The sequence below is a fragment of the Zonotrichia albicollis genome, chromosome 5 (genome assembly GCF_047830755.1).
Source record: "Zonotrichia albicollis isolate bZonAlb1 chromosome 5, bZonAlb1.hap1, whole genome shotgun sequence".
In the NCBI taxonomy this organism is placed as follows: Eukaryota; Metazoa; Chordata; class Aves; order Passeriformes; family Passerellidae; genus Zonotrichia; species Zonotrichia albicollis.
Window position 1 is genome coordinate 54,832,455 of NC_133823.1, and position 13,564 is coordinate 54,846,018.

General features: G+C 39.8%; 1 protein-coding gene across 2 annotated transcripts in view; it reads right to left on the reverse strand.

Moving 5' to 3' along the window:
• Positions 1–7,871: 7,871 nt before the first annotated feature.
• Positions 7,872–13,564, reverse strand: part of BOD1L1 (biorientation of chromosomes in cell division 1 like 1) — a 36,848-nt gene continuing 31,155 nt past the window's right edge. Inside the window, exons 21-25 of one of the 2 annotated variants that reach the window (XM_014265615.3) lie at positions 12,923–12,957; positions 12,733–12,817; positions 12,131–12,284; positions 10,359–10,502; positions 7,872–9,232 (exon numbers count right to left, since the gene is read on the reverse strand). In XM_014265615.3, the coding sequence (XP_014121090.2) occupies positions 9,124–9,232; positions 10,359–10,502; positions 12,131–12,284; positions 12,733–12,817; positions 12,923–12,957 (527 nt within the window). In that variant the 3' untranslated portion in view covers positions 7,872–9,123. The remainder of the gene's footprint in view (positions 9,233–10,358; positions 10,503–12,130; positions 12,285–12,732; positions 12,818–12,922; positions 12,958–13,564) is intronic. The other variant, XM_026792133.2, reaches the window with a different exon arrangement.

Consider the following 13,564-nt stretch of genomic DNA (forward strand, 5'->3'; position numbering starts at 1 on the left):
AGGAGGAGCTGGTGGGTGGGTGGCTCAGGATATCCAGGAGTGCTGGCCCAGGAGCAGCCCAGCCCTGCCTTGCTCCTCTCTCGAGCCCTTGGGTGTTCTGTCGAAGCTGCGCCGGGCTCTGGGTTCCAGCGGCAGGAGCGGGATCCTGCCTGTGCCCGCCGCTTACCTGGCAGGCGCCCGTTGCCATCTAGTGGCTATTGTAGGACTCTCCGTGCCTGGAAAACAGTTTTTTCCCAACCGAATTGCAACCCAGAGATTGCTTTTCTAGAGAAGGTTTGAGCAATTTGTCCCCACGAGCTCCTGAGTGACTTGCTCAGAGGCACAGGAGTGATGCTTGGAGTCCCTTTCTGTGGCACCCAGAGTTTGGCCTTGCTTTGCAATTAGATAGATTATTCACCTGCCTTCTAGGTGGGCATTTTACAGAAGGAGGAGGCTGGGAAAGTCTCAAAAGCAGCTGAATAAGACCTCAGCCCTGCTGGGCTGGCTCCCTTACTGGCAAATGGGAGCTCAGCAGCACCAGGATCTTCACCTCTCACTTTTGATGATTCTGGCCAGATTATTGGAATAGGCTGGAAGTTTTTGTCAGTATATTTTAGTATTTTCACCCTTGCTAGATCCCAACTGGACCAAGACGAAATACTCTAGCTGTTGGGCCAGCACAGAGAAAATATTGGTCCAATGGGATGTTGAACTGGCTCCAGACCATTCCTCTCCCCTGGTCCCTGAGAATTGAAGACATGGTGCAGAGGGACAGTTTAAGACTGATGCCCTTGAATGAAAACCAAAGTAATTGGATTCCTTTTCCTTTTAGAGCTGCCAGTCACTTTCCAAGAAAAGAGATGATAGAAGCTGAGAAAATTTGAGAAAAGTGGAAAAAGAAGGAGAAGAGTGAAGGAATGAGGTCTGTGGAGCAAGCCCTCTATTCACTGGTGTCTTTGAACAATCTTGTTATCTCAAAAGATCAAGCAGAAAAGTCTTAAGAAAAGAATTAGGAGAACTTGAAAAAGTGGAGTACCTCCCTTGCCCATTATAGGGAGACCACTATGAAGGAATGGAAGAATTTTCCTTCTCTGTCTCATAGAGTGCCTCAATACAGAACATCCCCACATCCTTTACTGTGGCAGCACCTACTTGGCTTTGTGCTCACTTGTGATGGATTATTCAGTTTTGGGTTATTGCCACTGTGGTGTATAATCATCATAGCAAATAATAACCAATTATTAAGTGCTTATCACTTACACACTGCACCTATTGCTGTTTTCAGAAGAAAAACTTCCCCAGTTCTGGAAATACAACAAAACTCTGTGAATATTCATCATGAGGTGGTAGTGGTAACTGGACAGTATTTTGTTCATGCAAGAGAAATGAAGCTCACAATATGTCTGTGGCAGCAAAGCTTTGTGCATGTGTTACAAGGCCCAGCTGCCTTTCTTCTTTCTTGGATGCACTTGAAGAGGATCCTTGAGTCTGCTTGCTCCAGGCTAAGGCAAACCAAGGTATCCCTGCAAAGCATGACTGCAGGGCAAAAATCTGAATCTGTTGTATGAAACTCCCTCCACCAGGCATGCTTTATAATGAAAAAAACTCCCAACTTTTTATTTATTTTTTAATGTAGAACTATGTCCTTTTTATAAGTTTATTTCAAAACAGACAAAACCTTTGCCCTATGCTTCTGCCTAAATTGAGGGTTTTATACTATTCGGCCTTTTTTTTTTCAGTAGAAAAGTGGGAAGAAAAATATATGAGCCACTGCAAACTCAGAACAAATACAGTTTTGATTTTTGAAAACAGAAAAGTAGCAAAACTAGATCAAGCAAAAAGTAGGTCTTAAGGAGGTGGGACTCCACTGTAAAGAGATTTGGTCATACAGGGAATAAAAGGCAACAATTGCAACAGAGAATTTCAGGCTAGAAAAAATTCTTTACATCTAATGATCAGCAAGGGTTGGATGCCATGGCGGTGGTGTGTGTTTGCCATCACTGGGTATCTGTGGGGTCTGGTCAGACATCACACACTTGGGACAGCCTGGAGTGCCTGGCCAGTGACCAGCCAGCCTTTTCCTTCCCCATCAGAGAGGCTGTCCCGTGCCTGACTTCCAGAGGTGTTGGTGCCAAACCTTCATAAAGAAATGGACCAACCTCTCAGAGCCTCCAGCCCCTCGGCGGTGGTCTGGGCCCACCCAGTGCTGTTGGCAGCAGGGTGTGGAAAGGGCACAACCTCCAGGGCCTCCCTGGCCTCTGTGGCCCTTCTTGCTCATATCTAGGGGCTCCTCCACCTTCATGCCAGTCTCTGTCCACATGCCCTCCTCTGATCCAGAAAAGGAGGTGGCATCTTGCAGGGAATGGATGACTACCATTTTACTTTGATTAGGGCTTCCCCAAGAGGATATATCCTGTCATTGAGGGCCACATAGAGTTCTAAGTTCAAAATTAGTTGAAAGAAGTTTTATCATAAGTTTTATTTTTCTTTTTAAAGTAGCCTTATATTGCCTATTTACTTAGCATGAAAAATCCTGAACAAATAGAGTTAAATAAGCACTATATTACTGAGCAATCCTTAGCTCTTGTTTATACAAAAGCACCAGAGTGAACCTATCATTGTCTGAAAGGAAAGTCACATTCCAAATCTCTGCTTGCTTTGGGCACCAAAGCAGGAATGACTATTTAATTTTAACATTTTCAAGTTTATATATTGGAACTGATGCTGGAGTATCATGAATGTGATCACAGAGCATTTTTCTTTCATGTATTCCTCTTTATTCATTCATTTTAATGTATGTTGACTCATATAAATCATGGCACAGCATGTGTGACATTTTACAATGAAATCTAGAAAAGAAAAAGCCATCATTGCAGGGCTGAGTTCTCCAGCTGACAGTAGGACTGATAGCTTTGATGCTGCTCTGTTATTCATTCTCAGTTACATCCTCCATACACGTACAGAGGTACAGCCAGTGCCTGTGCTGTCCAGCTGTGTGATCAACAAAGGAGTTGTGTTTAAAAACGTGGCTCAGTTTTGGTCTATTCTTGTGGTTTGTGAGGGTCCAAAATATTCTGAAATATTTATAGATTCAGATTTACTCCCACCAGCTAGTTAAGCTGGATAAGAGCTGCACTTTGTGTATGGCTCAGCTAGAGCCACATGTAAGCATTGTCCTTCCACAAGGAAAAGCCCCAAATGGAGCTCACCAGGACTGCAGCAGGTACCCGATCTCCAGACTGAACTGACAGAAAGGTTTATGTTTCCCCCGTGGAAAGCATAGATATTTTCAGTGTATTTGGTGACACCAGGGACCAGGGCTCTGCAACAGCTTTCCTACATTTCAGGGGACCTGAGCTTGCTGATGTGTGATATTGATGGTGAGGGTAGAGATTCACACCTTTCAATTGTCAGTACAATTTGTTGTCAACCCTAAACAAATACATGAAATAAAAATTAGAATCCTTGGGGATGCATAATCTGTCCTTCTTTCAAGAAGCCTCTTTGTTTTGTCACTAGAAAGGATGAAGCTCACAAATTACCTCACTGCTTACTTATATACCAATTATTGATAGAGAGGTACTGTAAATACCATAAATGGGAGAGCTAATGGTGCACCTCGATGACGAATGTAAGGGCACTCAGATCCATGGTACAATGGCAAGGTGATTTCACAGCCCCTCTCTGCCACATGGATATCTTTGTGCAGGCAGCAGGATTTGCCCAGTTTCATCAGCAGCTGGTTTAATAAAACAATCACATTAAAAACTAATCTGCAGCTTTATTTTGCAGAGGTAGTTTCAAGCTCCCTGATCAAGCAGTCTGTGACTGTACAATTCAACACTGGCATGGAGAAAGGCACTGGCAAAGGGGCAGAAAAGGGAAGGTGAAAAGTGTCTTGGTGAAATGGAGTCACTGCCTGACCATGCAGCCCCACCCCTCTGACAGACAGTGCCAAAAATCTATTCGTGCCCTACTACGTTACGGCCATTTCAAATCATATTTTCATTCCCCGGTTGTTTGGCAAGAGTGTTATGTTCCTAGCTTTAAATACAGCTATCCAGGGACTCCCAGCAAGACATTTATTTTTATTATGTTTTTCTTTTGGACTTTATTCACAAAGGATAACTAAAAAGCTTAGATTTGAAAGAGAAGCGGGTTTAAATGAGAAATACCCTTTCAAGGAATTTTGGTGAAACATCTTGAAACAGAGATTAGAATGGAGATAGAATTTCCTTGGTGTTTAAACTTTCATGTTTTAGTAGAGAAAAACCCACCTTGTTTGAAACAGGCCCCAGATTTTTGAGGAGCTGATGGAAGTAATGGAGTGTGATGTACATAGCTGGGACAAGGAATATTCAGGAAGAAGAGAGCACAGTACCTTTAAGAAGTTGCCAAGACCTGCAGAAGGCTTACATGGGCAATTTCCTCCAAACTGAAGCTACAAGCAAATGAAATAGATGGAAGAAGGTTGTTGAAATTGAAGGTATGAGTCTTCTGAGCTCTATACAAAACAAACAAGCAGGCAATTATGAGGATACCAGAGTTATCAAGAGTTTGGAGTAAGTGTATGCTGTATGAATGTGCAGTCACCTTTGTCAGGATGGTCCCATTAAACCTTAAAACTGAAAACTTTACTGGGAAGAGAATTAAAGTGTACCAGTTACTTTCACTCTTTACAATATGAACAGGTGCAGCTTCAAGAAAATCAAGTGCTGCTTTGGAAGGATCTGTAAAGGCACTCAGTGGATCCCAGATTCAGGGCAGCAGCTCTCTCTCTTCAGACAAGTGATGCTCAGCATTGCAGAGGTGCCACCACCTCTTCCAAAAGCAGGGGAGTACCAAAAGTCTGTGGTGGAAAATGATCTTTTCCTAATGCAGAACCTGATACAGGTATCAGACTTAAACCACTTTTGGGTGTAGACACCCAATCTGGTGTTGGACTTGCTTCACGGTGGACATCTGCTGATTGTCACTACAACCAGGAGCACCTGCTGCTCTTGGTTGCCAAGTGTTATGGGACAATTTTTTGCTGAGTTTCTGGAGAGATTAAAGCAGCTCAGGACCTTATGGAGCTTTTGAGGGACTGGGGCCAGAGATTGTTCTGTATAGGATAGTCTTGAAACATTGGTTGGGAGAGAAGAGTAGATGTGTATTTGGGATGGATGTCAGAGATTAACCCGACCTCCCTCAAGAGAGAAGTAGATGTGTTACTAGAGAAGCTGTTGGAATAGAAAACTGAGGCACTCAGAGATCTGCCAACATCAGCAAAACCTTGCCTCAGCTGCTGAGTGCACCTACTGACTTTGGATCAGGCTCTAGAGGGAAATTTCACCAGTTGCAAGACTGAAAATCTTGCCAGACCCCACCTAAAAAGGAAAACTGCAAACTTGTAACTGGTGACCCTCTAGCTGGTTTAAAAATCCACCACAAAAAAAAATTCATTAGTGTGATTTAAAATCTATATAGTACATAAAACCATAGTATTTCAAGTTGAAGAGAGTTAAGAGGTGTAAATAGCCTTTACAGAGAATGCATCAGAAATATGAAGAGATCCTGAGAACACGCCAACAGCCAGCTGGTAACACAGGCAGCTGAGGTATGGCAAGCAGGACTCAAGGTCCTGTTCTGTAAAACTCTGGGAGGAGTTGAACTCAGTCTTCCACCAGCACATCTCTGCACACTCAGTATTTTAATATTCAGAGAAATGGAGTTGTCCCAAGAGAAGGAACTGGAAGAACAAACAGCCACTAAAACATAAAAACCAGCCAAGTGGTTTAGGAATTGACTGGGATTGAAGCCTAGCCATGTTATTGCACCAAACGGCCCTGAGCAAATCTCTCCACAAAACACTTTCAGGACATTCTGTTTCAACACAATGCAAGACAGTATTTTTCTCCTGACCTCTCTAAATTTGCATGGGCTAGGAAAGTGTCACTTCTTTGGACATATGTCAAGATTCAAGCTGGAGTACAAACCTCACTTCTGAAGATGGGTTGTGCATGTCTGTGGCAAAAGATAGGTGCACAGAGGGAGCGGGAGGAAGACTCTTTTATAGGGAGTATGACTTGTCCCAAGATGAAAACCAGGTGAGAATTGCAGGAAGAACTGTCACATGAGATAAAATTCTGAAGTAGCTCCAGAAGTGCTTGTATTGTAATTGTGGATTCTGTAAAGCCAGAGTGCAAACACTTCTAGCTCTTCCTGCTGATGTATAAACCTTTTAGACCTGCTTGTCTTACACTGGCAATACTTAGATACTGTGTCAGCAATAAATCCAGTCATAATCATCCACATAACCAGTGCCAGAGTTACTGTGCCTGACTCTTCTCTCTACTACTTGCCCTTAACATGACTTGTTGCATACCCCCAAGGAAAACAGATTCTTCTTCCCCTCCCTGTTGTGCTCAGAAGGGCTCTGGGCAACAGAATGTACAAAAGAAGTGGAAGTTGTGAACATTCAATCATAGAACCACAAGGGCTGGAAAAGGTCTCCAAGATCATTGAGCCCAATCCTTGATCAAATGCTGCCACATGAACTCAAACACAGCACAGTGCCACATCCAGTCACTCCTGAACAGTTCCAGGGATGGTGATTCCAGCACCTCTCTGGGCAGCCTGTTCCAAGGCTTAACTGCCCTTGCAGTGAAGAAACCCTTCCTTATGGCCAACCTGAATCTCTCAAGTTTTGCTTAACTACAGCAGACCAGTACTGTTCCTGTAAAGTGCAACAGTAATTTAGATGACACTTTAAAACTACTGAGCAAAAAAAACATTGGGAAAAAATTCCCAATAGGGATTGACAGTGATTGGTCTTTCTTGACAAGAAAGGTGGCAGCAAGTGAAATATGCATAAGCTGAAAGTCTGTGGAACTGGCAGGTTTTACCCTCTCTTTAAGTGAAAGTGGATGTCCTGCAGAAAGGTAATTCCTTTAATGCTTTCATATTACAGAAAAACTTAATCAACAATCAAAGATACATTCCATACATGAGATGCTGCCAGACGTTATTCCTAAATGTTATCCATCACTAGGGGAAAGGACAGTAGGCTACCTCTTAGGAGCTCAGTTTTGAGAGACTGACACTGATCTTCGGAGCTGTTTATCTACTGAGATATCAGAAAAGAGCCAGTCAAAAGGATCTGACACAAGTCAGAGCTTTGTCAATCATTATAATCCCTCAGAAGAGCTCTGCTTGTGAAAGAGGCAAATATGAACTGTCCTGGAGCGGCAGGACAGGTACTACCAGCAGAGAGAATAAATGTAGAGTGCAGTGGCAAGGCTTCCTTAGGAACCGCCTGAGCAACCTCACTACTGAATCCAGGTGTAAGGAAACAAATGGAAAGGTGCAGGCAAGGACTCCAAATCCCACCTAAAGACTGGAAAGCACCCATGGAAAAACCAGCAGCTCAGTCTTACAGAACAAAGGCAAATATACAACTTCAGTCCATGCATGCTGCAGGGGGCAAAGGGGGAAAAAATGGAAAAAAGGAAAGGTTCAACTTATCCTACAGCCGTGCATATGCATCAGTGTTAGTAACATAAAGGAATATATCAATCAGTATGCTAGCAAGGCCTCTATGGCAGCAGAGTTAAGGTACAAAGTAAAAGGAATTAATTTTCAGAGCCAAGGTATTTTCTTCTTTCAGACTAATTTACCTAAAAAAGTATTATGTGAGCACTCTTATAGTGTCCTAAGGCAGGCAAACAGACTTTCCCTACTGTTTACGTATCTAACATGTAAGCACCTGTGAACATTTTTTAAAGACACTAACCAGGTAAAGTTTATAGACATGACTCCAACCAGACACGTGTAAAGACATGTTCCCCAGTAAAACAATTAAAGGAAAATAAAATATGGCAACTCAGATTTTTGGCAAACATTTTATATTTTTATACAAAAATCTCAGTAAGAAACCTAGCAGAATATCTGACCAAAACATTTGCCTTACAAGTTCGGAAAAAAAAAAAAACCTCACAAAAAAAAGAGAAATAAAGAAAAAAAAAGTAAAATTCCAACCCCCCAAATAGTTTTTAATTATAAACCAGAATATCAACAAAACACTTAAAATAATCTCAGATTGTTTGGCAATTCATCACATCATAACAAGAGACACATTTGATCATAAGAAAAGTTTAACTTTATATACAACTTCACTTGAACATTTGCTCTTACCAGAGTTAATATACATTAAAAAAAGATTCTGGCAATAATACCAGCTTCTATTTTTAATACCTGTGTATAAAATGTAACATAAAATGCAGAAGCTCTATAGTTAGGAGAAGTGACATTTGATTTCAATGGGTCCCTCTGTTGAAAAAGATAAATACTGAAAGAACACGTGTTTAGTTGCAAAATAAAACTTTCATTTTAGGGTGGTATTGGTTGACTGTGAATAAATCTAACCTAGTACTATTTATTTCTTGAAGTTGGTAGTAAATTTCCAAGTGAAAATATAATCTAGTAAGATTACATTTTAAATGCTGTACTTTGCCACAAATGTGAACAGAAAGGAGCCAAGTCCCTTTCACTATGCTAAACTACTTTAATGCATGCGAGAAAAATATTTTACCAACTGTCTGAGCATATTTTAGAGAACTTCAGATTTTAGACAGCCCTGGGGGAGCGGAGGGGAAGTTTCCTACTGACATCTGCATAGAATGTAAAATATATAATTAAAAAACCCTAAGATATATACTAAAGTTTACAGACCAATGCTTTCCATATAATAAATAAAATGTCCATCATTGATCAGATTCATACACAGAGTAAAATACAACCTATTTTTACAAGTTTATGTACAAAGTATTAGTAGGCACATGGGTGCCTTATGGGCTGGAAGCATCTGCATTAGCATGTCACATTGGGAAACTCCAACTTTCCAAGTCAGTGATAAAATATATAACTACTTTGTTTTTCATTCAGATACAAAGTAAACTTATTTTTCATCTGAAATAAATGTACATAATATTTTGTATAAACAATAGTTTATAAAGCTGTTTAAAATGTAACTTAAAAGTACTGCATTGTTTAACTTAGAGCTCTGAAACAAGCACGTGCAAATCCCTTTGCTTTAAAAAAAATAGAAGCACAGATGTTTGTTTTCCTTTTGACTTTTCCACGAACAGTACTGGCTGGTAAAGATTATCGCTTTGCTTTCTTTAGTGGTGCCTCCTCTGCCTTCTGCTGGCCTTTTCTCCGTACCACTGTTGGGCTGTCCTCCCTTTTACGCTTGGCAGACTGCATCTTTAACCTGAAAAACATCATAATTATTTCCACAATGAAGAGTGGTCAGGCACAATTCTATTCAGAGATGAACTAAACTGTCCATCTCTAATATTTTATATAAAAGCTTACTACTAAAACCCACTTCTTAGTAAGAAATGGGGTACTAATTCTGTATGTTGGAGAGCGCTTTCCATGTACAATTTGGGGCTAGGATTCTATTCTTCCTTCTCTTTCTCTTGAAAGATTTGTGGATTTATAACAGAACATAATGGACTTCAATATCCTGTCCCCTGTCTCACAAAGACAGAATAGCAGCAACAGTGTCTCAAGCCCAGCATACACAAGAGGGAGTAAGGGGCAGACTTCACATACCCTGTGCATTCACACTCATCTATATAGTCACCATATTTCAGCTGTAACTAACTGTAAATGGGTTTAAACTCTTGGCCATTCATAACCACACAAAATAATGGAGCTGAGGTGTACTGTGACAGTCATCAGTGCACAATGCACAAGTTCTCCAGGCTCAGCCTGAAGACACTGACACATTTCAGAAGGGATGACAGCTTGTCATCCGTGTTTGGCATACAACACATTTTACAGGTAAACTACAAGATGCAGAGCAACTGTGCACCACATCTGTTACATATTCCCTTGGGATTCTGCACTATGATCTCAGCTTTACAAATTAAAAAGTATAACAGGAAAGGAGGAAAAGGGAAATACATTCAAAACTTGGTTATAAGGGCTCTCAGTTTCTCCTCTTTTTATCAGCTGATCTTAGATCTTTAAAGCATTAGAATCAAATCATCATATTTAGCTTTAACCTGAACCACCAAGGCTCTTACTCCCCATCCAGGAAAGAATCACAGCTGAAGTTAAAATACTACATAAACAGCACTTTCAGATTCTCCCAAGAGGTTTCCAAGGATATAAGAAAAAAAATCTAGTCTTCCAAATGTCAAATAAAGGAAGAAAAAGAAAAAATGTAAACAGAAGAAAATCCTTTAAAAGCTTTTATAATTCACATGAGAACAGAACAAAACTAGTCTGCTGTTCAGATTTTGAAGCAGTATGTTACATATAAGGAAAGGATCATTGTACTGGCTTCCAGAACAAATCCTCAAAGTGAATTCAACTTTAATACTTACTGTGTCAATGGAGGAGATTTATTAATTTTTGTATCACTTGGAGATCGTTTTTTAGCTGCGAGTTTCTGTCGTTTTCTAGGAGAAACTGAACTTGGACTGCTGCCTTTAGAAGTTGCACGTGTGGTTGGCTTGCTGGCCTTTTTTCTGTAACACAAAAGCATGATGAATTTATATATAACCAAATACTTTTACCAAGTCAATTTTTTCTTGCATTCCAAGTGCAGATAATCAAGACTGCACAGTATTTGCAACAAGTAAATCAAAGTTGCCAAAAGAAACAGTGAGAAAACCATATTTGCCTGCTTCAAGACACACTGTGAAGCCAAGCTGGGTATTTTTGTATCAAATGTAGAATCAAAAGATCGTTTTACTGTCAGTATTTGGTATTTACAAAGAAAACCAAAACCAAACCAATCCATTCCAAATCTTGCAGTAACTTTTGTACATAAGTGTCTATGTTTAAAAGAACATACTATAGTCTGAATTCACTCATGTAAGTCTTGGTATCCACAAGTTCAGAAACCTGAAAAACTGGTTATTAGTGATTAATTCAATAGTTAAGAAAACAGGGGACTTAAGTCAGAGAATCCAGCAATGCTGAATATGAAGACACATCCTCTTCAACAGACTTATTCCCAGATGCTATTTATAAAATGCATACTGTACACAGCACCTTAAGGTAGAAATGCTTGTTGAAATCAGTGTCAGAAAGGAAATCTGAGACACAGCCCCAAATTTATAAAAAAAGTAGATGTTTCCACAAGCAAGCAGAATAAACCCACAAATACCTAAACCTTTGTTACAATTTTAGAGTTAACAATTATGTGAGACTAAAGGAAGTCCCTGTGGCTTTACCAAAACAAAACTGTTGTTTATTAAACAGTAGTGGTAAACCTTCACAGTTTTTATGTAAATGAAGAATCATGTAACTACTTACAGATTCAGTTCTGAAATTATCAGTTCAAGAGCACTGTGGCTAACATATAATATATACAATAGAACATAATATTCTGAAGAGGGAAGTCGATATGGTCAATTGAAAGTAATCCCACCACCAACATAAAAAAATGCCTGCACTCCAATTCTCTTCTGAAAGACAGCAACACACATCAAAACTTTCCAGAGCTGCTGTTTCATTGTTTTCACAATAAGATCAAGAGGATGAGCTCTGCTAGAATTCAGTATGCCTCCAAAAGGCAGAGCAGTGCTAAGGCAGATGAAGAATGGCTTCCTGAAAACAGAACTCTTGCTACCCACACTTGTCATTCACAGCCAGATTGCTTTCCAAGCTTGCAGATCACCATACTAAAGTCCTCCAGCACTGCAGATTGATGTATTTAACTTGGACAGTGTACTTAAAGAAACCAACAGGGATAATTTTATTTTCAACTTGTTCCAACACCAAATGGTGAAGTGCACAGTCAACTCTGATGTCCCATTTTACCCACCAGAACCAAGTGTCCTTAGACTGAAATTCTGAGGCATCACTAGGATGAAGAGTGCCAATAGGATCAATTCTTACCTTGCTACATACTCAAGTACGCCTTTTGAGACCCTGACAATTTCCCTTAACCTCACCTTTTGTCCCTTCATTCCTTGAAGAGTGGTACTAGAATTGGAATGAAAAATATTTGGGAAGCTCTTATCCATTTAAAACAAACAATCAGAAAAAGGCAAAAAGAGGAAGTCACAACTCTTTCCTGCAACAAACCCCACAACACCTAAAAATAAGGTGGAAAAAAAGCTTGTTATTGGAGTGTCTACACAGTTACCTTTGAGCCTCTAATCTTGTGGCTGATCTAGTTGTGGCCCCAGAATGTGCGTCATCATCTTCCTCACCATCCTCTTCCTCACCTTCCTCTTGCTCTTTTAGCTCATCTTCAGAAGAAGTCAATTTCCGACGTTTCTTCTCTGGCTCCAGTGTTTCTGTCCATTTAAAATTTTACACATATGCTATAATTTTCCAAAAGGCCTCCAAAAGGATATGAACACTTAATTTAGAAAAAGTATTCTAGTCACAAGTCCCATTTTCAGTAAGTAATTTTCCATTTCCTTCATATTTCAACATTTTTAATTCACACTTGTTTGACTTAATCTTGCTAACACATTCACCACAGTTTACTTACACAGCTCATAGCCAGAATTCATAGAAAATTCATGAGGCTTTATAGAAGCATCTGGGATGTAGCAATTCTGACATGAGATTACAGCAATTTACACATATTTACATAATATTTACACTAGCTGTAACTCAATGATTTTTCCGCAAGAAAGGAAAATTGAATAAAGCTTTTCTTGTTGCTATTAGTAAACAGAAAGGCACAGCAGTATTTTCTGATTCTGTTAGGAGTGGCACAGCCTCTCGTGCTTTTACCCGTTTCCTCTGATTGAACCAGAGAGCGCCTGGGCTTTCTTCCCCTTTTACGCACAACCAGTTCTGCCTTCTCAGCTTCATCTTCCTGAAGAGACAAAATGGAACCATGGAAGTCAAGAACTATTTAGTTTACACAGAAGACAGACATTTTTCATTATATACTGCTTGTAAATTTACGAATCACACTTACATTTGTTGTTTCTTTCTTATTAGACATGTCTGTACCTAAAAAGAAAGGAAAGAACAAAACTTGATCTTGAACTTCAAATCTTTTACCAATCAATTTAAAAGGGAGTTCTTTCATAGTCTCTCAACTTTGTGTAAACATCACTGTTGCCCTAAAAATATTTCAAGTCTCTTTCTAATTTAGAAAATAGCTTTCTTGTTCTTTGTTAGATACAGAGACTGGGACAATGATTAAATTGTTAAGTACTAAGGCTTTATATGACTGACCGTATTTATTGTTTTGTTGCATATGCTGTTTTGTTTTAATGGAAAAGCAGAAGATACTTACCCCCTTTAACTACTGTCAACCAATCACAGAATCACAGTACAATCTGGCTTAGAAGGGGCCTCTAGAGGTCACCCAGTCCAATCTCCTGTTCAAAGCATGGCTAAATTAATCGATCTAATCTTGCACCAGATCTTGTTCAGTCCAACTTTTAAAGTCTCCAAGAACACGGTTCCTTCAGGTGATCTGTTCTAGTGCTTAACTGTGCTCATACCAAGATGACTAAGATGAGGCTTAAAAAGATACTATTTAAAAACTTTCTATCATGTGAATTACAGAACTTCCTCTGCTGAAACACTTCTTACTTCCAACTCAGTAATA